Below are 25,409 nucleotides of genomic sequence, written 5' to 3' on the forward strand. Positions count from 1 at the left end.
CCAGAGTAAGAGCTTATAGACCAAACTTACGGTACCCCAAAAAAACCCATTTAGCAAAGCAGTCCTTAATAGTCAAAACCCTAGCCTCCACCACTCTCTCGCGTTCTATTCCCTTCTCTCTCGCTGCGCAGCTCCAGCCTTGTCACACGGTACCTCTTTCTCTCTCTCTCTCTGTTTGTTTTCTGAGAAAACGATGGAAAGTTAGGAAAGATATGTTTGGTTTATGGGAAACTTCTGTTTTTTTCTTTGTTTGTTCAAATTGCTTGTGTTGTTTTTGGTACTTTGATATGCCAAATGGTTGTAGCAGTTGATGTATAGTTTGAGATCTTCATTGTCTCGCAATGGAACTGACTGAAATACTAAGATTCAGTACTTGGGTCTCTCTTCTTTTCCCGGATTTTCTCAGCAATCAAACAGGGACAAGATTTGACTATGTCTGTGTGCCTGTAATACGAGTTTGCCCACTAGTTGGTTATGTGTATTTGCTTTTCTGTTTAGACTCCCGAGTGTTACACTCCCACGTATGTATGTACGTGCATATTCTGTGCTCTGTGCGCGAGTTCGCGCGGTTTGATTTTAATTGACTCCTTTGCTTGGATATAATAGGCAAAATGTATATTCATTTGTGTGTATGTATATATGGACGTATGTGGTTTGCATTTATGTGATGTGTTTCAAAAGCATGTTATTTATTTGTGGATAACTGAGAACTAATCAGAGGTGTATGTATGTACGGGTTGATGGATATATGTTTTTTGCGTGTTTTAGAATGTGGGAGGATTGCTTGTCGGCTTAATACCCATAATGTTAATGACAATTCTATATTCTTTTGCATTAGTTTTGAGGGGTAATCAAGAATTTATGGAATGTCTACGCTGATTTGTTTTTCAGTGACTCATACCCAGTAATTTGATGAGCATTTTTATTCTTTTGCGTGGATTGCAGAGAATAATCAGAAATGAGTCGAGGGAGTGCACCAGGTCCCAAGGGGAAGAAGAAGGGAGTGACATTTACCATTGACTGTGCGAAGCCAGTGGAGGATAAGATCATGGACATTGCATCTCTGGAGAAGTTCCTCCAGGACAGGATCAAGGTTGGAGGCAAGGCTGGTGCTCTTGGTGACATTGTTGCTGTCACCCGTGAGAAGAACAAGATCACTGTTACTTCTGATAGTAACTTCTCAAAGCGGTAATTTTGTTTGGTTTGAATATCTAATCTGTGTTCATGTATAATTCACTAATTGATTTTCTTAATTGTTGTGTTTGGGGCTAATGGTATGGTATCATTTGGTATCTAAAATTTGTACACTTATATGGTTTGTTTGTTATAAAATTTACGAATTTAATGATACCAGGTTAATAGTTTGGCGATTTGTAATTGGCATTGCCATTTGTGTAAATTTTTGTTTGCAAGATTGACATAAATAAGACCTTTTATCTTGGTGATTGTTTCTTGCATCTCTTAGGTAAATTGTAGGCTTTTTACATTTTGTTCAATATTATTTGGATTTAGAAATGTGAAGAGTTGCCATTAAGGTGGTAATTTTTGTGTATTGCTCTGTAATAGTGCAAGGAAATGAATCAATGTAGCCCACCCCCAAGTATTTGGGGTTAAGGCTTTATTCAGTTGACTTTAATTATATCTCAGAGCTTAGGTGAAGTGCATAAAGCGATGGACTGTCCCTGCTGGGTACCAATAACAGAAAGCAGACTTTGCCTTTACTTTGATTAGATAAGGTAATCTTTTTTCATGTGTTGCAAAATAGTCAATCGTTTAGAGGGTCTGGACACACTAGTGACGTGTTTTTTTTATTCCCCTCTCCCTTGGATTATTCACCTCAGACAAAGGTTTGCATGAGGTGCTCCTGGATAGCGAATTGCAATCCCCCCTGGATTGTTCAATTTAATCATTTTGGTTTGCTTAGCACTGAATGGGATGTAATCCTTTTGAGTAGCTGATACGAGCTAATATACATCAAACTTAATTTTTATTTAATTCGTCTGGAAGCTTGCTTGTGTATTATTGTGCCTTTGGCCTGTATTCGAATAGTCATGTGTACTGTCATCTTGGAGTTTTCATTAGGCTGCGGTCTTTGTATGAGCAGTTAGACAATTTGCTCGATATTTGTTGTTATCAAAGATATTCTTCTATATTGTCTTATATATTATTGTGTCCATTGCTGTCAGTTGTTTAACATCTGTTCTCCGGATTGCAATTTAATTATATGTTTCTTTATAGTTTAACATTCTGTTCTATCTGCTTTTGTCTTTTCAGGTATCTGAAGTACCTGACCAAAAAGTACCTGAAGAAACACAACGTCCGGGATTGGCTACGTGTGATAGCTTCCAACAAAGATAGAAATGTCTATGAACTTAGGTACTTCAACATTGCCGAGAATGAAGGAGAGGAGGAAGACTGATAAGTTTAAATCAGATTAGTTGTTAAGAACTTCATTTACCTTGTTCTAATTTGGAGCTTTCCTTTTTTGTTTGCTGTCTTTGCTTTGTGATGCTGCTTCTTGTTTATACTGATGCGGTTTTAACAATTTTGTTTCTGAAATTAGAGATCATGAATTATTCCAACTGTTGGATTGGTAATATAGAAAGTCTTATTCGTGGGTGAATCCAGATTTGTTGTTTTAGTTTTCTGTCTGAGGTTCCAAGTTGTGCCTGGTTCTTTATTTTTGAGCTTTCTTTACTTGCTTTAATGCACTTAATCCATAACTCGTGGAATTGAACATGTTAGTGGATTATTTATGAAATATTGATTGATCAGTTGACAGATGATCCGGTTGTTATCTCATTTTACATAATCCAGGTGATCTGTAATCAATATTGCAGCCTTCCAGACTCTTAAACTTTGTGAACAATCCAGGCTGCATCCCATTACAAACCCTCTTCAAACATGAATGTGGAGTTTCTTTTTTAAAATGACATTTACTTCTGTTCGTAATTTGAAATTATTCAAACTAATCTAATAAATTCGAAAAAAGTTCTGAATCTATTTTAAGTCTACTAGATAAATAATTCTTAAGAAAGAACATAGAAATAAGAATAGTTAACGGGTTTAAGAATCCTTTTCTAGATGAGGGACTTTTTTGGCGCGTGTGGGGTTTTCGTTGTGGTGGGGGTTTAAGATTGGGTTAGCCCGGGTGTAAACGGCACCATATAGGTGGATATTACTGGATAATACCTTTATTTGCTTTTGTATCTGTATTTTGGGTGGGTAGAATCTACCAATAACCCTTAGAGGTAGCGTCGGCCTCCTTTGGGGTGGCCGCATGCCACCCTTGGCCTCATCTGGGGTGGCTTGCGGGCCACCCCATATCACGCTAGGGGTGGGCCGTGAGCCAACCCCAGTCGATTGGGGTGGCCTTGGGGTTACCCCATGGGCCGAGGGTGGTGCTCGACCACCCTCATGAGCTTGGGGTGGCGGCGAGCCACCCAAAGGTTGTTGGCGCCGCCTTTGGGGTGTCTTTGCTTCTTTCTTTTTTAAAAAACTAATAATAAAAAATAAAATTAATTTTTAGGTTTTATATATTATATTTTTAATATGTTAATTTTTTTATTATTATTATTAAGAGTGACAAATGTCATCATTCTATTGGTGATGACACGTGGTACACTAATGTAATATATCAAGTGTTTTGACAGAATTTGATTATAGAGACTACATTATTACTTTGTCATATCGTGAGGACTTCTGAATTATTTTTTATTTTAGTACGAACGATTTGTAATTTCAGCCACTCACAAAGAATGATTTTGCATATATATCTTTTTTTTTTAAAATATCTTTTTTTTTTAAAAAAATATCTTTATCTACTAATTAATAAATACAAAGGGTAATTTTGGTTTTTTAATAGTCAAATAAATGTATTTTCAGAACATTTTGGTCAAATCTAATTTTCTTTCAAAGATAACGGTCAAGACTGACGGAGATGGTTAACTCATAATAGATTAACAGTTTGTAATGCCATATTATGACACTTGTCAAGTAATGGTATGTGTTTTTTTGATTTAGTAGTGGTATGTGTTGATTGTTGTATTAAGAGCGTTGTTTGATTCCTTTTGTTGATACAGTTTTTTGTATGGTGATATGTCAACGAATGGTTGGTGTGACTACTCTTGGGATCTGCAAAATAACAAACATTGCGTAAGAGGGACAAAAATTTCCTAAAAATCGGTTTGCAAGAAATATCTTACAACTCACATATAAGAGTGACATATGTCCTTTAAGCATGTGAGAATCACATTTTTTTTATTAATGCTATTTAAAAACAATGTGAAAAACACGTGCTATTAAAACATGTGCTTTTCACATATCAAGAGACACATGTCACTTTTACATGTGGGTTGTAAGACATTTCCTATAAACCGGTTTGCAAGAAATTTTTGTCCACGTCCGCCCGGGGGGGGGGGGGGGGGTCCGACAATTCCGTTCCGATGCTTAAGTCAAAGGGTAGTTAGAATATGGGCAGAGTAATTTCTGGCAACATAGAATATACCTTGGTATCTGAGAATACCCCTTTAGGGTTGGAGAATAGCTAGGATATTCAGAGTTCCCGGTTTATGTGGGGAGTTGGCAATTGAAGACGACGTGGTTCTAGGTGTACGGACACTTCGGGTTCCATGACCGCTTATCTTGGGCACACGATCCATTTATGAAAGACGCGTGATTGAAGTAGCTTATGACGCACGATCTAGGTATGCATTGTTCGTGTTTCTTATATCTCGAGTAATCTCTAGATATCTGCGGACTCTGATAACCGGACTCGACTACCCGGGTTAGGTGAATCGGGTTGGGCCCAAATAAACTCTGATGGGCTTTAATGTTTGAGGATATGACAAATATTTTCCCTAACACTTTTCTTGAAAATGTTGGGACAATTAAGATGAGAGCAGGGCGGTTATCCCTTGCAACTCTCCTTTCCTCATTCTCTGAACCATAGGCTGGCCGATCCACTTGCATGGGGGCTTGTGGTTTTGGGCCCAATTGCCTGGCCCCAATGGGTCTCTATAGCTCGGGTCCTTTTGGGTGGATACGAGTATATCATATACGTTTTTGAAAGTCTCACATATCGGTTAATTTTCACAAGTTAGGGTGATTGTTATAACATAATTGGACCCAAATTCATATATGGACTTAAGTTTTTAAATTGAATGATTTCTAAGCATATTATATGAAATTCTACCCGAAAGGCCAACGCAACACCAATGACGGCCGGGCCTCCAAGGTATTTGGGTCTTACCCCGTATCTAGCCCTTGGTTGAATTGGCTCTGATTACAATAGGAAAACGAGACCACAGCACACCCCACGAAGACTTGTTGAAACGAGAAATCTTTATAACCTTTTTTTTGTACTTGGTCATCGTAGAATACAAACGGTGTCCCTTTTGACAAATAATAATGCACAAGTAAGGATAGTGTCCTGTGAACACCTAGATTTAGGCTGAAGCCTCCCTTTCTCTTACGATCATGGGATCTCTCGATTTTCTTGATCGCCAGGCACTATATCAGTAAAGGGATGGCACCCGATTTAGCTCCCAGCGACCGCTAACTTTGATAACCTTTGTCTACTTCGAATAGTTTGTCAACAGCGAGTGGATCCTAGCATGGTCTAGTCACTTCAACAGTAAGTGCCAATTACCAGGGAAGAATCACCTCATGCATACAAATACAGCTAGACCTTGATTCTCTCCAAGGTCTCATACACATAATACAAGAACTCCCCCTAATAACGAGTGGCAGCTAATCGCTCCAAACACCACGTTGTATCTCGAGATTGGCGAAATAGGGGAGTCACTTGCATGAGAAAGATTGAGCAGTATAAAAAGGCAAGGAAACCCCCAAGGTAAACATGCTCAACTGGTACTTAAAAAAAAGAAAATGCTGACTTGAGCATCAGAATCAGAATGGCTTTGGCTCTAATTGAAGACCCTCTTACGCTCTTCTTGTCTCAGAGGAACAAGGTTCGACAAAAATGAAGAAAGCCCATCCTTTAATGTGTGGCCTAGAAAATACGGGCCGTGGCTTCGATACATAAAACGATGCACCAAAAATTGCACTGACAAGAACATAATTATACATAACAGCATTTATTTCATTGATTTATATACTGTAGCTTACAAGTGTTAGCTGAATTCAGATTTGAACAAGTCAAATTTTGTATAGAGAGTATAAGATAATTCAATGTGCTTAGTGAACGAACCCTTCAATTATATTCATTTGCTCAGTGTAAGAACATTTTCACAAAAGTATACATCGAACGATATTACTTACAGGACTGCCAAATAGGATGGGGCCACCTGCTTGATCAGCATGACATGTGGCGAATCAGACTCAAGGCATGAAGACCCCACCATGTGACATAATCATTTGTTCAAAGCAATTTTCCTTTCTTCAAAGTTGAAACCATGAGATTCGTGCATTGCGTGTCCAAAGCCTCCCATAATATTATTCTTGGCTTTTACACCATTGCTTGCATTTTAAGGTTCTCCATGTTTGTCTCCCCTTCCCCACTTCAAATTCCAACACCCTACTAAAGTCTACAGGCTACTACTGCCTTATCAAAAACAAACGTATATACTACAGACACCAAAAAGAGAAAAGAGAAAAAAGAAAAAACACCCAGCAGCGTCCCCCACTTTCTAAGGCATAGTGATCAGAGTACTGCGTACCGCTTGCTTAGAAGACCTTCTTTTTGACTGCCAAAACTGGCTTCGTCAACCTTACGCCATCTTTACCTCGGCTCTGCCAACATGAGACAGGTGTAAACGTGTGTGTTTGCTTCAGCTTATATATGCTCTGTAGTCTGTAGTCTGTACTAGTACTCCATTTAACTGGAGCAGGCAGGCAGGCAGAGAGAGAGAGAAAGTGAAAGAGAAATATGCAAAAGTTCAGATACTGGTTGTTTACATCATTCAAATTGGTAAAGCTAAAGCACTTCAATGGGTTGGGTAAAAAAATAGTTTCTTCTTTTTACGTACAATCACTTTTTCTCTTCTCTCTCTCTCTTTTTTTTTTTTTTTTATTCACTGTACTACTTAAAAGCATCTATGTAATTATTTTAGTTATTCAAAATATACTTTTTTTTATTATTATTATTATTAATCTTTCACGACGGATTTCAACAAATTATTTATTACACACTCTACCTCTTTTAAATTGAGAAAGGGAGAACGTGGTAGAAAAAAAATATAATAATAATAATAAAAAAAAAATAGACTAAAAGGTCTTGCCGTAAACTTTCGTATATAAAAGTCCACCATAACTTAAAGTATAAAGTTTATTGTAACAAAATGGATAAAGATACTCTATCATACAATATATGATGGATGGATAAAGTGAGTCACATGCAAAATCTGCTGGAGATGCTCGATCTAAGCAATAGAGTATTCACATTAGCTCAACAAATATTTAACTAAAAAGTATATACTTTTTATTTTAGCTACTATTTTTTTCTTTTTTTTTAAAAAAAAAAATACTTACATTCAACTCAACATTTTAACTTTTCACTTTGATTATTTCATTTAAAATATTCTCTTTTTAATATTCTTAAAAAGAGAAAGAACAAGATTTTATTATTATTATTAACATAAATTAAAATTATGTATTGTTGAGTTACATTGCTAAACAGTAGCAGTTCAACAAATTCTTAGCTATTTTGACTAGCTGGTGTGAAGCTTTTTTTAGAATTTTTTCCAGCACCCCCTGTGTGAGTGAAACTAGGTGAAGCTTAGTATTCAGGTTAAGAAGAACTGGAGAGTTAAGCCAGTAGGAATAGGTTAAAACTATAGACTCCTGAGAGAGCTTATTAATTATTACCACAGTTAAGGCCCAGTTTGACTGAAGACGGATGCCTCAACTGGCTAGCTTTACAGAGTAAAACTCTGAGCAAGAAATTATTTTGATATCGTTCATCAGAACACTCATGATCATAATTACATGCTCATATGAGCTTCAGCAATCAGATCAGATCAGAGCTCGTTAATTCTCGCTATCTATTTCTTCTTTAACAGTGTTCTGCAATTGTTCGATTGACAAAAAAAAAAACGAAAGTAAAACATTGAAATGTACAGTGACGGCAAAAAACAGTGCATGTGTATGCTGATTTAGCCTCTCGCCTTTCAGGTACAGTTATTCTGAGAAAGATGGTCCTTTGCTACAGCAAATTGGGAGGTGTGGGTCATCATCATCTAATATATGGGACCATGCATGATGCATCCATATTGTCAACTCTCTATCAATATTCTCTGTTTCTCTTCCCTTCCTAGATCTAAACGCCATAATTTGTATCACAACATATATATTTAACAAAAACATAGCACGTAAATTGACACATTTTACAGTATATATATGCAACCAGAAAGAGAAATTAAGTCATGGAGTAGTAGAGAAACAGAGAGAAATTAAGGTAGTGAATGATATATATAATCATCTTACAAATTCACGTCTGTGTGTGTGTACTTCTGCAAGGAGAACGAACGAGCTAGACAGAGAGAAAGGGTGAGAAACCCATGTTGGAGAAGGGGAGCACGTGCAAAGTTCACTTTCAGCAAAAGCTTGCACGTGCCCTGCTTCTCCAGCAAGAGCTACCCGCCCGTAGTAGTACTGTAACCATGCCAATCTTCTTCACTACAATTGAGCTGGAATGCATGAAAATGTGGAAAGAGCTCATGCATTATATAGAAGAAGTTCTTGCTAGAGAGAGAGAGAAAGAGAGAGACAGAGAGAATTAAAGAGATTGAGTCTTGGAGTGGGCATTCTTTAAAGACCCCATATGAGATGAGTAAGAAAGCAAGCAAGCAAAGGAAATAATTAATTTCCCTAGCTAGTGTAGTGTTGTTACTATGAAAAATAGCAGAGCGAGCTTAATGGGATTTTCTCATTTTCAACTGAAGAAAAAGAATTCAAAACCCTTTGAGAACATCTTGAAACTATGAATCCTTTGTCTTCTCTACTCTCTCTTTGAATGCGTGAACTGCACTGGCCTTTACCACTACTTCAATGCTGAAGTAGTGGTGCTATACACGGGCTGTGAGGTCAGTAGGTTTCGGCATTTGTGAGAATTGATAGCATGCAATAATAGATTTGACCCTGAGTTTGACACGGCCCCAGTGAATCTTATTCTTACCGGTTTGATCAACTGATTGATTAGTGGTGGCCAATCTATTACGTATGTATGGGTCAGTCGTTGCACACTTTCTGCCGCCAAATAGAGCCTTCCAACTTCTCTTGTCCGAAATCTTTCTTACTCACCATCTTCTTCTTCTTCTTTTTTGTAATATATATATATATTTTGTTTTTTTGTTTCTTTTCTGATATTTTTTAGTTTTTTATTTTATTTTCTATATATATACATCGGTCTTGATAGATCTTACATTTCACTTCATGTATATGTATATAGTCCTTTTTTGGGTCTACCTTGTTATGCATTTTTTTCTACTTTATATCAAATTAATCACTTTTTATTTTTACTTAACAAAAAGATTCTCCTACAAGGGAAGGGGAGGTGAGAGGAGGGATATTACTAAACGGGGCCATAAATTATACCTAAAATGATTTCATGTCCTTTTTTTGTATGCAGGGCATCCACTAGCTAGGTACAATATTACAGTTTTATCCAGGTGTGACGCCGAATTACAACTTACTAGTAAGTTATGGTCATGACCTGATGTTGTGCTATATTACACACTCATTGATGACTATGACAGGATTGGGGTATCTATTCTCTATTCTTCTTTGGCAGTGATAATAAAATGTATGGAGAACAACAATGAGAAGTATAACACGAAAGAGCAACATCAATAATAAGGAGATAATGTGTTTTTTGAGAGATTGAGAGAAGATTCGAGAGACCGAGAGAAAGTATCTGCATAGCCTAGGTCGAATTCGGGGAGAAAATGTATATATCTTCAAAACGATGTTGTTTTTTACTTGGGAAAATCTTATCAAATTAACCAAAACAACGTCGTTTCTATAATTATTATTATTTTTTAAAAAAAATACGAGTTGGTTTGAAAAAAGTCAGAAATTTAAAAGACTTTTCAACTCTAGCTTCGTTTTTTTTTTTTTGAAAGTCTGAATTCAAATCTAAGACCACATCCACCTACCTTCAAAAGCCAACGACCCACACAGATAGACAATCAAAATATCAGAAAAGTTGCACAACCCTGGTTTATACCACTTATTGGGGAAAAAATAATTAGAAAGTGTAACATCTCGGTCCCATGATGGAAATATAAGCAGCCCACATAAAGAGTACGTGGTTTATAAAAATACTCATGGGAGCTAATTACTTACTATGTGAAATTGGCCGGATTTTATAAGTAATTTTAGAGAAACTCCAAATTGATTAATAATTTCGGGATGAGAGCACATATGTGGCTAGTGTTTTTTTATTGAGTCATACAAATGGTATCAGAGCCACCTAATAATGCTATGTGTCACTGTTATCATTGCATGGTATGGCCCTGACGAAGATGTCAGGGGTTTAAGAGGGAATTTGTAACATTCCAGTCCCAGAATGAGAATATTAACGCTAAGTCTTACATTGTTTACTTACTATGTGAAACTGAGATTTATAAGTTGTTGGAGATAAAATTAACCCTAGAGACACGTGGATTCAGAAACATCTCGGAGTTACGTCTCGGACATTTGTTACTACCCGTCTAGAAGTTACTTCTTGGACGTTCGTTACAACCCATCTCGGAGTTAAGTCTCGGACACTCGTTCCGACCCAGCAAAGAAAAGATCGTCTAGGTATAAAGACGTCTCGGTCTTAACAATCCAGGTTATGGTATATAAAATATCCCGAGATCTCCTAGTCTGATCGGAGCGAACATATCTCGGATATTTGTGTCTCGGAGTAATAATGCCTCGGGGTGATATCGAGTCGGTGTGATATCAAGTCGGTGTGACAACGTCTCGGAGTAACAACATCTCGGCTTTACACAACCTTGTTATGGTGCGGCGATATCCCAAGATCTCCAAGTCGGAGAGAACATATCTCGGATATCATCACCTCGGAGGTTGGCTGAAGTGTGCCGCAGTCATCTTAGAATGCGATAAGGATAGAATCCCAGAAGATCAGGGATAAACCACAATTCCATAATTAATGGGATAAGGTAGTTATTGATACGGAATCAAGTTTAAAGAGGTACAAACGCAATCAACTTCGGACTCTATAATCTCATTCGAATTCCCTAAAGATAAGGTTAAAGTTCAACCAAGGTAGGACTCAAACTCCTAATCCAACTAGGCGTCAAGAATTCTGGTAAGACCGCAAGTCCGACCTATAAATAAGACAATCGCACCAGGTATGAGAGGACGAATTCTCTGAGCTCTTGAGATTGAAAACACTCTTCAGAAAATTGATTTGAACTGACTTAGGCATCGGAGTGGGCGTAGTCGGCACCCCCGACAAGTCTTTGTTCTTTTTGCAGGATCGAAGTTGTAGATCAGGATTGGAGCGAACATATCTCGGATATTTGTGTCTCGGAGTAATAACGCCTCGGGGTGATATCGAGTCGGTGTGATATCGCCTCGGGGTGATATCAAGTCGGTGTGACAACGTCTCGGAGTAACAACATCTCGGCCTTACACAACCCTGTTATGGTGGGGCGATATCCCGAGATCTCCAAGTCGGAGCGAATATATCTCGGGTATCATCACCCGGAGGTTGGCTGAAGTGTGCCGCAATCGTCTTAGAATGCGATAATGATAGAATCCCATAAGATCAGGGATAAACCACAATTCCATAATTAGTGGGATAAGGTAGTTATTGATACAGAATCAAGTTTAAAGAGGTACAAACGCAATCAACTTCGGACTCTACAATCTCATTCGAATTCCCTGAAGATAAGGTTAAAGTTCAACCAAGCTATGACTCAAACTCCTAATCCAACTAGGCGTCAAGAATTATGGTAAAACCGCAAGTCCGGCCTATAAATAAGACCATCGCACCAGGTAGAACGAATTCTCTGAGCTCTTGAGATTGAGAACACTCTTCAGAAAATTGATTTGAACTGACTTAGACATCGGAGTGGGCGTAGTTGGCACCCCCGACGAGTCTTTGTTCTTTTTGTAGGATCGAAGTTGTAGATCAGGATCAGCAGCGAATCACCAGGCGACACATCACCATACCGGAAACTGTACCAACATAAGTGATTAATCTATGAAAACTCTAAATTGACTAGTCATATTGAGATAATAGCACAGATGCATGTAGCTAACGTTTTTCCCTGTTTCGTTACAGAATGTCTCCAAATGAGACCTTAATATAATATGTTGATCTAGTTTTTTTTTTTTTTTTTTTTCCTTTTGAAAATATATGTTGACCTAGTTAGTTACTACTTTAACCCCAAAAAAAATTAAATTACTTACGGGTTCAAACTAATTACAATGGTGTTATATAAACTACTTTCTCTTGTAAATTGTAATTATGATCTGACATGGGATTTTAATCGCTCACATTCACACCTATATATATACTCAAATATAAATTAGAATTAAACAACTTGTTTGCTCAACTCAATATTTCATTCATGGGAAATCAATTAATCCACTTTAGCTAATTAACTTAAGATTGGCTCAACTAGAGATGTTCATTCCAGATTGTTTGTAAATATCCTACTTGCCTACAAATTATGCCATGGGTTTGAGTTCTTTTGCCAAGCACCAACAAAATAACTCCTAAGAACCTAATCAAGACGAAGAGAAATGTTTGATTTTATTTTGTATTACACATTTTTTTGTCTATCTTCACACAAGAAATAAATGTACAAATTCACCATTAAATTAATAAAACTAGAAATGAGTTTTACATATTCATATACAAAGAGAGAACGACACGAAACGCATTTCGACGAAGAAACAAGGCACTGTGTAAACGAATGTATGTAATTAAAACCAGGTTTGATTGGTACCATCAAACGTTTATGACTCTTTGACCAAGGAATGAATGCAGAGTGGCGTAGATCGAGAGGACGCTTTAGGGTTTGTCAAATGAAGATTGGATAGTGGTGCAGTGGGAGACACAGGCCGGCCAGGTGGGCATCGTAGCAGAAGCTTAGTGTAAGATATTGCACGTTGGGGTTGCGTGTTGGACGTAAGTTGTTGATTGAAGAGTGTGAGAGAAATCTGGGGGAGTGGAGGTGTTTTGTTGGTTCTTGGGAGGGCAGGGGGAGTTCCAAGGTGGATATGATTTCGTATCTTCTATTTTCTTTTTCTTTTTTTTCATCATCTATATATATATATATGGTGGATTCTTAAATATTACTTCTGATCGAGACCTTTCGGATGATCTCCACTACACCAAAGATTTGATGGGGGGATCGATACCCTTCTTCTTGAATTTCTCCATGCATTTGTGCAATGGAATTCGACTATTTCCGATATATATAAGATATGACACTAGTCTAGTATCTTTCTTCATTAATAACCAATGACCACTTTCATCTTCTTCTTCTTTTTTTTTTTCTTTTTTTTTTTTATTTTTTTTCTCAAATCTATATAATTGGTGAACCACAATAATGCATCTAAATTTTATTTTAGAAATATGATAATTAATGAGCCTCTTTTTACATAAACTTTAACTGCGTATGTTTCGATTTTTGGGTGTGTTAAGAATATTTTATATTACTTTTTTGGTTTATTTTTTACATTGTTTAGTATAGGGTTTCTTGCTAATTACTATTTCTTTCTTTATAAATAAATAGAGAGTTATGTATTACAATTATATATACTTCAATAGACATGATGCAATCCGTACGTTTCTCTCTGTTTTCGCTCTCTTTTTTCTCTCTTTAATATTTTACTCTTCAATATATTTACTGGGATGGAAAATATCTATATATTCACATAAAACGTTTTCATGAAAAGATTGTTAAGATTTTAGTATTTTGTTGTCTTCTTATCTTTAGGATTCACACAAAATATTTTTTTTCCTGCCGGTGAGGGTGTAGCTCTTGGAAGGTAATAATGTTATATAATGCCGGCCGGCGGGAGATGTGTGGTGTTTGGAGTGTATTGTGGTGTAGGTGTTTACCGGCCGGGAGGCGGGCTATATATATGAATGGAAAATATGCTTTAAAATAATGTAAATCATTTTATAGAAAACAATAAGGTGTGTTATGGTTAACTAAAAATGCTTTGCGGTTGTGTGCTCTTTGGTAACTATATACATACTTCTACTTTAGGTCTTTGGTTCTTTTATTCTATGGATGCACGTACCATTAGGGATGAAACTAGAATTTTAAGTGTGAGAGGCAAACTAAAAGAAGTTTTTTAGGGGGTAAAGAATTAATTTTAGAGAGTTTATTTCATAAAAAGCATGAAATTTAGAGGAATTTTTGAAATTTAGGGATGAGGAGGCAATAGGCGATTCTGCGGCACTTTTGCCCTTACGTACGACTCTAATTGCAAATACAATAAATTTTGATTAAATGATAATTGTAAAGCTTTATTACCTTTGAAGAGGATAAAAATACTTCAACCGTATTACTTGTCATGAAAAGAGATCATATGAAATTTGTTGATAATTTTACAAACCAACACTAGGATTTAAATCATGAATTGAAGATATATATTCAATAAAAGAATATACATATATAATCTAATGAATCTACTGTTCACATTAAGGGTAGGCATAATATTTGATTGTCGTCTACCATTTGTTACCGAATTACTATTGACTGCCTACCGACTTCCGATGGTCGGTACAAGGAAAAAACAAAATATTTTGACGTCGTTTCTGTTCTGTAGGCGATAGAGTTTTTATTTCATCAGTTAACCGAATCGAGGATTCATCACTTGTTTGGCTAAAAAAGAAAAACTATTTTGGCCCAAACAGAACCTATTTTGGCCCATAAAAATAGGCTTGGTCCAATATTCAAAGCCCATGATTAATCGACATTGAACCGGCTTCACCAATTCAACTAAAATAGCCAAAATTTATTCTTGTCAATATAAAGTTGATAAATTAATTGACTTTCTTTTGGTTTGGTAGGCGAAAATATTCTAACCATCATTGATTTAAGTAATACCCAACTATAGTTCACATTGCAAGGAAAAAAAGAAACAACATTCAAAATGGCTCATATATTTTGGATTTCTATATAAAATAGTTAATCTAATCCCTAAAAAAACATCTTCACCCTATTTTAAACTAAATTCATTTTACATTTCATCTATGGTGTTCAGCCCAATGTGGGGAAGCAATGAATGCACAAGTTTTTTTTTTTTTTTTTTTTTATGATTTCCTCTCCCAATCTCTCTTTCTATCTTTATTCATTTTTATCAAAAGAGTAAATATATCTGAAAAATGAAATAAAAGAAATGATATTTAAATGATATAGAGAAAGAATATTTTGCGCCTTTAACCATCCGCTTGAACAGTCCTAACTACGAAGAAGGTTACAAACGTTTTTTTTTTTGCCCTTATTCTGAATAGGATAAACTCAGAATAAAGTAAACGGGAATGAGGGCTACCTTAAACCTGCTACCAAACAACTATAAGTTCTACACCAAAATCGGAATAAGAGATACCTGTAAGGGAATAAACGTATCCGTGCACCGGAAAAGGAACTCCCACTAGTGGTACAACCAAGCAGCACCCTTCTTCCCCAATTAAACACAATCGAAGCATCCCGGTATCGAAGTACAGCACAAGTATCGCAGCCTCCACACCCAAGGCTGCCTCCCGCTGCCGCACACTACCGCTACCAGAACGGCGCTACTGGAGAACACGCCGTCAGCCCACCACCAACTTCCGTCCCCGCGCTCAGCCCAGGGACACTGAGGCTCCGACGTTGCAGCACCGCGCAACCCACCGTAACAGCAATCAGAAACACCCACACTCGGCGGAGATCAACCCAGCTTTCGCATAACTTCTGCACAGGTAAACCACTCCAGAACGATGGCTTACTGCACCGTACCGAAAAATACCCCAAAAAAGAACTGCTCTTATTACTGAAAAACAAAGTTGTTCGATTACTTATTGTATTTTCCATGACGTTAGTAAAATGGTTTATGGGGTTTTAGGAATTAGGGAGCATGAAAGGCGAAACTCCAAATGTGAATTTAGTTTTAGTTTCTTTTCCGTGGTTTTCTTGGTGGGGGTGAGGGGGGCGCAAACAGAGAGTTAAGGTTAGAAAAAGAAAGAAAGAAAGGTTTTTGCTCTACTATGATTGGATTACGAAGAACCCATGTCTAATCTCTTAGATTTGCTCGTTTCATTTGATTTTCGAAGTTTACGAGTTGCAGACTCATTGTTTGGTTGAATTTCTGAATGAATTGCCAAATATAATAGAAAAGGCTACAGCTTCGTTGTTATTCCCCTTGTGCTTATTGGCCTACTCTGACCCATTGATCTTGTTCGGGTATGAAGAAACCGTGGTTTTTTAACTGATTGAACGGTTATTTTCTGAAATTCTTTTATTCAGTGATTGCATACATATAGGAGTAAAATGTTCTCTCATTCATTGGCAATGTGCATCACTGAATTTGCGTTATAGAATGCGGCATATATCTAATTTATTATTTCTTGTCCTACTCTTTATGTGTTATTCACCATAGAAAGTACATTCATCAAAAAAATTCACCATAGAAAGTAGAAGGAGAATTGATGAATTTAAGTTGAGACCGAAGACTTTTTTAATTGTTTGTATTTGTTAATGGCGGTTTAAATGGATTAGAGATCACCGAAGTATAGCACAAGATTGCCTTTTCTTGCCGCCATGGGGTCGACATGTAAACAAGGTCCAATCTTAATCGATTGTGGGTTTCTTTGTATTTGACATTGTATTTAGCTGTTTGTTCATATTAGCTTGGTCAGCATGCATTATCACCCGTTGGGTTTGAGTAATTATTGGTTGAAGGAGTTTGTAGGACTAGATCAAGACTTATTTGCTTGGCCAATTGGCCTGACGTGTAGCACTAGTCCAAGCCCCGATGTCTTATGTTGTGAACCATCAAGGGTCTGCTCCAGTATTTAGATAGTCCGTTCATAGTTTTAGAATGACGATGTTGATTGATAGTTCCCAAGTATTCATATAGAATTATCTTTTTAAGCTTCTGCAGAGAATTGGGAATGCAAGACAGAGAGTGTAGGGATAAGGTCCCGTTGCCTTAGTCCTATGTTTTCTTCGTTGTTTATGTTTTTTCTTATGTCTTTTTAATTATGCTGTTTTGTTTGATTCTGTTTCAGATGTATCATTTTCTCTTTTTCTGTATCTATTAGGATTTATTGTGTAATAGTCTGTGACCCTTATCACTGCATATGTTCAAGAAGAGTTGTGAGAAAACAACAAGGTCTTTTATTATTATTATAATACTGAGGCCATTGCCTTCTTCTGAATATATTGGATACTATAAGTAAATATTAGCAAACATTGTCGATCAAGCTTATGTTTTTGGGACTGGTTGAACTATTTGAGGGCTTCTCTTGGTCATAATGTGGTTTCTTACTTACAAATACTTTCCATTATTCATAATAGTAAGGTTCCTTTAATCTGAGTATGGTAGATGTAGAAACTTCCATGCTTGATCTTCTGTTCTACAGAAAGAGAAAGATAGTCTGTCAGCATTTTAGTCCAAAATTGAAGAAACGATTTGTAAAACTTAAACATGAAGGAGAATTGAAGCTATCTGAATGCAGAAACATTTCTTCATGGTATGACCTTTTCAAACACAGTATTTGTATTTATATTTTACATTCAGAGGCACTTGAGGATTGTGCCAAGGCCCTGTTAAGCCAGTGTTTTTAGGCTCAGTGGCCTGAAGTTCAGTGTCTAGAGGGCACCACTTCCCATATAAAATTCAGATGTTTTCTGTTTCATTTAGGAAGCTATTCCTTAAATCTATAAAGCAGTTGATCATTCTCTGTATTTGAGTTGGGCTGGTCGTATAAATGGATGATAACTTTCTGTCATTATGTTGACTTGATTTGAGTTATTCCTCTTTGGCTTTCCTATCATTTTCAATCAAAAGTCACAGGTTGTAATATATTCCAGGCAAGAGAAAATCATTTGAGATATTTTGTCCTTATAATGTTCTCGTGTATGTTATCTCAGATTATTAAAAAATCCCAGTTATATGCTATGATTCAACTCATAATTTATGTGTGAAACAGAATGGTTATTCCTCCACCTGTTAGGCCTCTAAGAATTACAAAATATCTTAAGCCTTATGTCCTGAAGATGCACTTCACAAACAAGTTTGTGAGTGCCCAGGTGATACACACACCAACCGCCACTGTTGCCTCTGCTGCAAGCTCACAGGAGAAGGCCTTAAGGCCAAGCATGGAATCTACTCGGGATGTGGCTGCTGCTGCAAAGATTGGAAAATTATTGGGGGAGCGCCTGCTGCTCAAAGATATCCCAGGTGTTTCTGTTCACTTGAAGAGAGAACAGAAATATCATGGTAAGGTCAAAGCTGTCGTTGATTCTTTGAGGGAAGCTGGTGTCAAACTGCTTTAACTTTTCTTTTGCTTTATAAAGTGAAATCTATTGTTGAATTTGCTTGTAAGTTTATGGTTTCTAGCAATTCTAACTCTGTTCTAAGAGGAGTACTTGGGGGAGATGAAAGGGAAGTGGATGGTGGCGTTTCTGTTTGATGCTGCTCAATGTCATCGTGATAAACACGTTTCTGGAAATTGGGATTGTTACTGAACTGTGTCATTTGTCATTGCCCATTTGTTGAATGTTAATTTGTAGAACAAGCAAGCAGAAGGTATTGTCAGAGAATTTGTATGTACATGCTCACCTGATTTACTAGTGTAGGTTTGTAAAGTTGCGTAGGAGCTAGAAATTTACTCATCCTTTATGGTGGTTTTGTCATGGCGGTGACAATGGCAGTGAGGCAGTGGTTGTGATTGATGCTAGCACTAGTACTATGGCTTGTAGTGGATCATGGTTCTGGTGCTATGACTGCCTTTGTTTAATGGATGCTATCAGGTGGTGTTGCTTAGGATTGGTAACTCGTGTTCAAGTGGTAGGTTCGGGTGGTATCGAAGTATGGATATGAAACTTCATAAATCAATCATAATCCTACCTGTGAAGAGTATGGTGAACTTTTTTGCAGATTGCTGACTAGTTACAATTTTCAGTGAAGAAGAAAACGACAAGAACTATCGTGTCCCCAACCAATTAAGTAGTGGACAAGTACAGGACAATTACACTTCTCTGATGCTAGATTTCAAATAAAGTTAGCTCCTAGTGTTAATCAAGGCGTGCATGTGGTTTTCTCTCTCTCTCTGTCTCTCCTATTCAGTTTCGTTTATATGGATTGTGTTTTATTCTCCTAGTTTATCTGAAAAAATATATAAAAAATTGGTAAGGCAAAGCAGATTAGGTAGACTGGTACATCAAAGAAAGGAATCTTAACCCTAATCTTAAGGAAGGAGACAAAGGAGGACCACCATGATATACAAGAGTTGGTAGTTTCACATCAAGTGGTTTTTTGGGTGGATAAGTGCCAATCGGAGTGAAAATTACTTCAATTCTAGGATTTGGAGAGCAACCTTTACGTGGTACATAAGAATGTCTGAGTAGTAGTGGACTAATATCCTTTGAGATGAATTTAGATTTCGTGTGCAGTCTACAATATAGTAGTATCATGTAAGAGGTTGTTTAAGCCTTATCTATTTGGGTGGCTTAAGTTTCACGTGCTTGAACTATCCGAACATTGCAGTGCAATAGAGCATTCTCATTGTATGAGATCTCGGTCTTTCAATATTATCCTAAAGATGAATTCTACTATTTCTAGTAACAATTTTGTTGGTATTCTCGTCTTCATATACGTATCTTGCATTTAGGTATACATTTTGCAAATAATAGATGTCAAGAGATAGACTTGTATTCATAAAATATTACAAATTTATATGTTCTGATTGAATTTGGATGACCATGAAATTTTTCAAGGGTCTTTTTTTTTTTTTTTCTAGGCAGAAAAAAATAAAAAATAAAAAAATACTAAGACTTGTTCTTCTGTGTCCATATCATGGGAGAAGATAGCTTTTTGATGGCCTTCAATGGACTAAAAACAAAGAAGGTGATTTTGTCTTTTTCTTTTTCTTTTTCTTTTTCTTTTTGGTTCAAATGATGGTTACCCCGTTAGACGATAACGGCAACTCGCTTTAATCATGAAATCCTCAATCCCAATAAAGTTGAAATTTTATCTCCTGTCGACATTGAGATATTTCATAAACTTAACTAATTAGCATCATTGGGAAAAGAAAAAAAGAAAAAAGAAATGTGTAAATTAACTATTAAATTACACAGATTCAATAATATATTTGTAAAAAAACATGTGTAAAAAAAAATTAACACTAACCACATCTCAATTTTGCGACATTGCATTAACTTAAAAAAGTAAACCTATAAGTTTATATCCAATAATATTATATTAACTGTTTAGTTTTGTCATTTTATCATGAGGTGTTGTTAGAAAAAAATACCTTGAAAGTCTTTAAATGAAATTTGATACCGGGATAAATGACCAAGGTCCACTCAGTTAAGTCCCCAAAGGATAGTTCAATCAGCTAAGGACCACGTCTCATGAAGCGGAGGTTATTAGTTTGAATCTCTCATCTTCCCTCTTGTGTGGACATATCAAAAATAATGATAAAAAAAAAGTTTCACTCAGTTAAACAGCTATAAATCTCAAGATTCTCGCCAATTAGACAATTGTAAACAGCCACGTGCCTATTACGAGGCTGAAAAATCAGGAAACATTGGCACCTTTTGGCAAATTATTCAAGTTTTTTTTTAAAAAAAAAGTCAAACTAAAAATATTCTTAATTTGTATATGACATTATTAACTTTTCATTACTATTTAAACAAAACAAAAAAAAATCCATTGAAAAACATAATTTTTTTTTTTCACTTTTTCTTACAAGAAAAATTCTTACTTACTTGCTCTCCCTTTTTTTTTTTTTTTTTTTTTTTTTTCTTTTAAAAAATTTTATATCACATCAATCACTTTTTATTACTATTTTTTTTTTTTTGGGTTAAATACGTTACAAACTTACAGCCCCCTGTGGTTTCAAATTTTTATTTTTTGCCAATGTGCTTCATTTTTTTTTTAAATCACAAATGGCACATGTGTTATGGAAAAAGATGGAGACGGTACTTTCGTCCAAAACTAACGGAATGCCACGTCATCCAATACATGTCGATGTAATATTGTGACACCTATCCCCATGCAATATATTGTTTTTAAAAAAATTTAAGGCTTTATATATATATATATAAAATCATAGGGGTGGATAGCCACTCCAATACATGTCGATGTAATATTGCGACACCTATCCCCACGCAATATATTGTTTTTAAAAAAATTTAAGGCTTTATATATATATATATATATATATATAATCATAGGGGTGGCTGGCCACCCCCATTTTGGCCAAGGGAGTGGCTATCCACCCCCCAATGCCAGTTTTGAGGGTAGCCAAACCATCTTCATGGCCCTTGGGAGTGGTTCGGCCACCCCCAAAACTAACATTGGAGGTGGCCGGCCACCCCACATTTTATTCTTTTTTTTTTAAAAGCCTTAAAAAATATGTGGCAGCCACATCAACATTGAAGAGGCTACTTACGTTGCATCTAAGGACATGTGTCACGTTTTAAAGTGTGTCACGTGTTGCTAACATGAAAAATTGTTAGTTTTGAATAAAGAATGGACGGAGATACCATTTCCATTTTTTCCTATAACTCAAGTATCATCTGTGATATGAGGCAAAAAATAAAAATTTGAAACCACGTACCAAAAAGATACTTAACCCTTTTTTTTTCTTTTATAATATATATATACTAAAAAACCTTTACCAAACACTCCCGGTACAATCTCTCCAAAATCCCAAAAAATTAGGGAATATCGATCAGCCATAGATACACCCCCAAAATCATGTATAATAAGGGTCCAAAAAACGCCAACGAAGATATGGAAAAGAAAAAAGAAAAAAGAAAAAAGAAAAAGGCCCTAAAACTCTATATATTGAGGTAATTTCATAATAAATTGTCTGCTTTAACCATTGGAGGCCCCCTTGTCGGGCCCCATGTTAAAGATATTTATACTGGGATTTGTTTTAAATGGCTTCCCATAAACGTTATGGTTGCAGTATTTTAGTATTTCTTTTTTAAAACATTTATAGTGGTTTACAGTTGAACCACTTCAGCTTCAGTAAGATTTGTCTTTATTTTGGTTATGAACTTCAAGCATCTCATCTTCAGCTTTAATTAGTTATCTTGCTGCGGCACGTTATTTGGGTGTTTAAAGTTGTCTCAATACGCCACCCCCTCCCCCCAACATCAATGGAAGGTCGACTCACAGAGACGTGGAAGTTGTCTCTTAGAGATGTGAACGTACTTGGCTGTTGGCAGTGGCTTGATAAAAATATCGACTACTTGGCCGGCCCTTGGAGTAAATAAAACAAACAATCAATGCCAATAGAAATCTGTTTAGTTCGTGCGTGGAAAATATGGTTAGTGTAACAATTTACCTTTAACGATATAATATTGTCCGCTTGTGGTTGTTCCGAACCAGATTTCTTTAGAGGTTATCTATCATGTTACTACTCTCGCATAACCACGTTTAACTTCGGAGTTCTAATAGGTTTATGGTCATCACGACTTTAAAATGTATTGTGTCAAGAAAGCTGCAAATATACATATAAGTACATCCTTATTCCCATACCTAAGCGATATGAGACAGACGTCACACATGCCCCACTTGTATTAGTACTACCTCATCTACAGTGGTGGTCAAGTTCGTCCCTACTGTTGTGAATCCCGCCCTTCGCAACAACATACACCATTGGTTATTTGTTTGTTTGGTAGATTTTCGGGTGAACACGCGGGCGGATATTAAATGCCCGCATTCGCTACCCACAATTATCCGCAACTGCGGATGCAAATGCGATTAGCAAAAATCACTATCAATATACACAAATGCATATACAGATAGCGGTTTTAAAGTATACTAACCCCATCCGCATGTCTTTTATATACAACATATATTTCATATATATATTTGATAAATTCACCAAAACGACATTGCTTTGTTGTTAAATACCAAAATGATGTTGTTTTAGATTAGGCATATGTTATGTTTATATTGGTTTGGTTGGCAGTGTTGCTTTCTCGGGTAACAATTAGGTAAAGAGACAAAAGTTATGTGAAATTAATATATTTTCAAAAGATTAGCACTTTAAAAGAAATTAATACAATCCTAAAACATAAAAAAATGGCATAAATTATTTTCAAAATCGTTTAAAAAAATGCCTTAATAAAGACCAAAAGAAGGCCAAAAAGACTAAAATATGCTTAAAGAGCCCATTATCTAATACACGGATAGCGGATAATAATCACAATAATTGAACGGATGCGATTAGTAAAAACATGATGCGGATGCAATGCGAATATTGTAAATAATTGCATCTGCATCTGCATGTACACCCCTAAGTAAATTGAGCCTAAATCCATTGACAAAACTATGATTTCATACTAAGAGGGGCCAGAACATTAATAAAGGCCTAAGTCTAATTTTTAGGCCGAAAGCTGTATAAATATTTAATGACTTAGATGGTCTAAAAATATTTAACGGCCGAGATGTAACCAAAGTAAACTTATCAATTTAATTTTTTATTTTTTATTTATTATTATTATTTTTTTTAACGAAAATGTTAAGTTTATTGTTGATGCGATTTTTAGCCTGGTAACGTGGCAGCGTCCGATTCGTCTCTTCGCCTGTAACTTGCAACAAAGCAAAGGTCCGCCGGAGGTTGGTCGGCGGAGCCTCCTCCGATACCCAAGTCAGTTGGAAGTGTGAGAGATAAAATGATTATCATGTTAGATAGGATCTATACCTATTAGACGAAGTGTATATATAGGCTTCATTTTACTGTTGATGCATAGTAAAAGTCTTATTATTGTACAATGGGAATAGTGACTGGTAAAGTGTGTAGATATTATGCATGGTGCTCCATACTAATTTCTCACTTGATTTGACAAGTGTTAAAGATCATAATAAATGTTAAGGATCTTGGTCATTCCTGACCAAGCATATTATCCCGACCGTACATAATTTGAGCGTTGTACGGCCCATGTATAATTTGAGTGGGGGATAAAAATTCCACAACAGGTATCATGGATCCACCTCCTCAATCAATCTCTTCAAGAAAGAAATCATATAACTTACACAATTTGGAGGATGATCTAAATTTTGAGAGAGAGAGACCCCCTCACTCATCTCAGTCATATACTCATCTATCTACGTGGTCCATGATTGTAGTGAGCCGTTTAATATTTTTACACCATTTGAGCTATTAAATATTTCTACAGCATGCGTGTTGTGTGTTTCTCAAGCCGTTATAACTTATAACTAGGAGGAGGAGAAGGGGTCACGCCTTTACCAGTCCCCTTTAATTCCGTCCCTGCTTAGATGAATATCCATCTCATCCTGCCCTACTGCCAAACTGCTAGTTTTGTTGATCCTAGATCTAGCTTGGCCCATATGCTAAGATCCTTATCTACAAATCAGCCTATGTTAAAAACTTAGAATTAGACCCATTTTCTTAGACATAAATTTTTTACAAATCAGGTTGTAAAAAATTTCATATAACCCACGTATAAGATTGACATGTGTCCCTTGATACGTGAGAAGCACATGTTGTTTTAATAAAATATGTTGCTCATATGCTATTATAATAACATTAACAGAAAAATGTGTTTCTCACATGTTTAAAGGATACATGTCACTTTTATATGTGAATTGTACGGAATTTCATACAAATCGGTTTGTATAAAATTTATGTTCCATTTCTAATTATTGTAAAGATTCGGTTAGGGTTAAGCAAAGAAAAAGAAAAGAAAAGAAAAGTACACATAACCTCTCTCAAACTTTTAACTCATTGTGAATGTCCCTCCAAAAATATCATTCATAAAATTATTACAAAAAGCTAAAATAACAAAAAGTTATAAAAAACAAAAAAAAAAAAAAAACTGTTTTTTTTAAAAAATGTTTTTATAATTTTCAGTTTTTTTTTTTTTTTTTTTTTAATTTATAAGGACATTTTTGTCTTATTGAAAAAAATTTCGGTCATGTTTATCTTTTTGTTGGTCTTAAAGAGGACATTAACATTTTTTGATAATTTATAGATAACATTGACATAATTGATAGTTTTGATAGACATTAACAACTGAATGGTAATTTTAGAGAAAACGCGTTTTTTATGCAGAAAAGAAAAAAAAATAAAATGGTGATAATGCTATTATAACAAAGAAAAAGGTCCCACCATATTCTGATCTGATTATCGTGACAACAAATTGAACGTATAATACGGCTGCTATGTATCTAGACTTGGTCACTCTTCGCAATTCCACGCAACTTCAGGACCATTCTCTTCA

At 36.0% G+C, this 25,409-nt stretch overlaps 2 protein-coding genes across 2 annotated transcripts; both read left to right on the forward strand.

Moving 5' to 3' along the window:
- The first annotated feature begins 7 nt into the window (after positions 1–7).
- LOC133852632 (large ribosomal subunit protein eL22y) lies at positions 8–2,623 on the forward strand. The gene is made up of 3 exons (XM_062289400.1): positions 8–149; positions 946–1,188; positions 2,275–2,623. Exons 2-3 carry the CDS (start codon positions 959–961, stop codon positions 2,417–2,419), a joined length of 375 nt encoding a protein of 124 aa, XP_062145384.1. The 5' UTR covers positions 8–149; positions 946–958; the 3' UTR covers positions 2,420–2,623.
- A 12,977-nt stretch (positions 2,624–15,600) lies between these two features.
- On the forward strand, positions 15,601–18,687 carry LOC133851611 (uncharacterized). The gene is made up of 2 exons (XM_062288103.1): positions 15,601–15,901; positions 18,134–18,687. The coding sequence occupies exon 2, from the start codon at positions 18,135–18,137 to the stop codon at positions 18,477–18,479; it is 345 nt and encodes a 114-aa protein (XP_062144087.1). The 5' UTR covers positions 15,601–15,901; position 18,134; the 3' UTR covers positions 18,480–18,687.
- Positions 18,688–25,409: the final 6,722 nt, after the last annotated feature.

This window comes from Alnus glutinosa, chromosome 12 (genome assembly GCF_958979055.1).
Source record: "Alnus glutinosa chromosome 12, dhAlnGlut1.1, whole genome shotgun sequence".
NCBI classification, from domain to species: domain Eukaryota; kingdom Viridiplantae; phylum Streptophyta; class Magnoliopsida; order Fagales; family Betulaceae; genus Alnus; species Alnus glutinosa.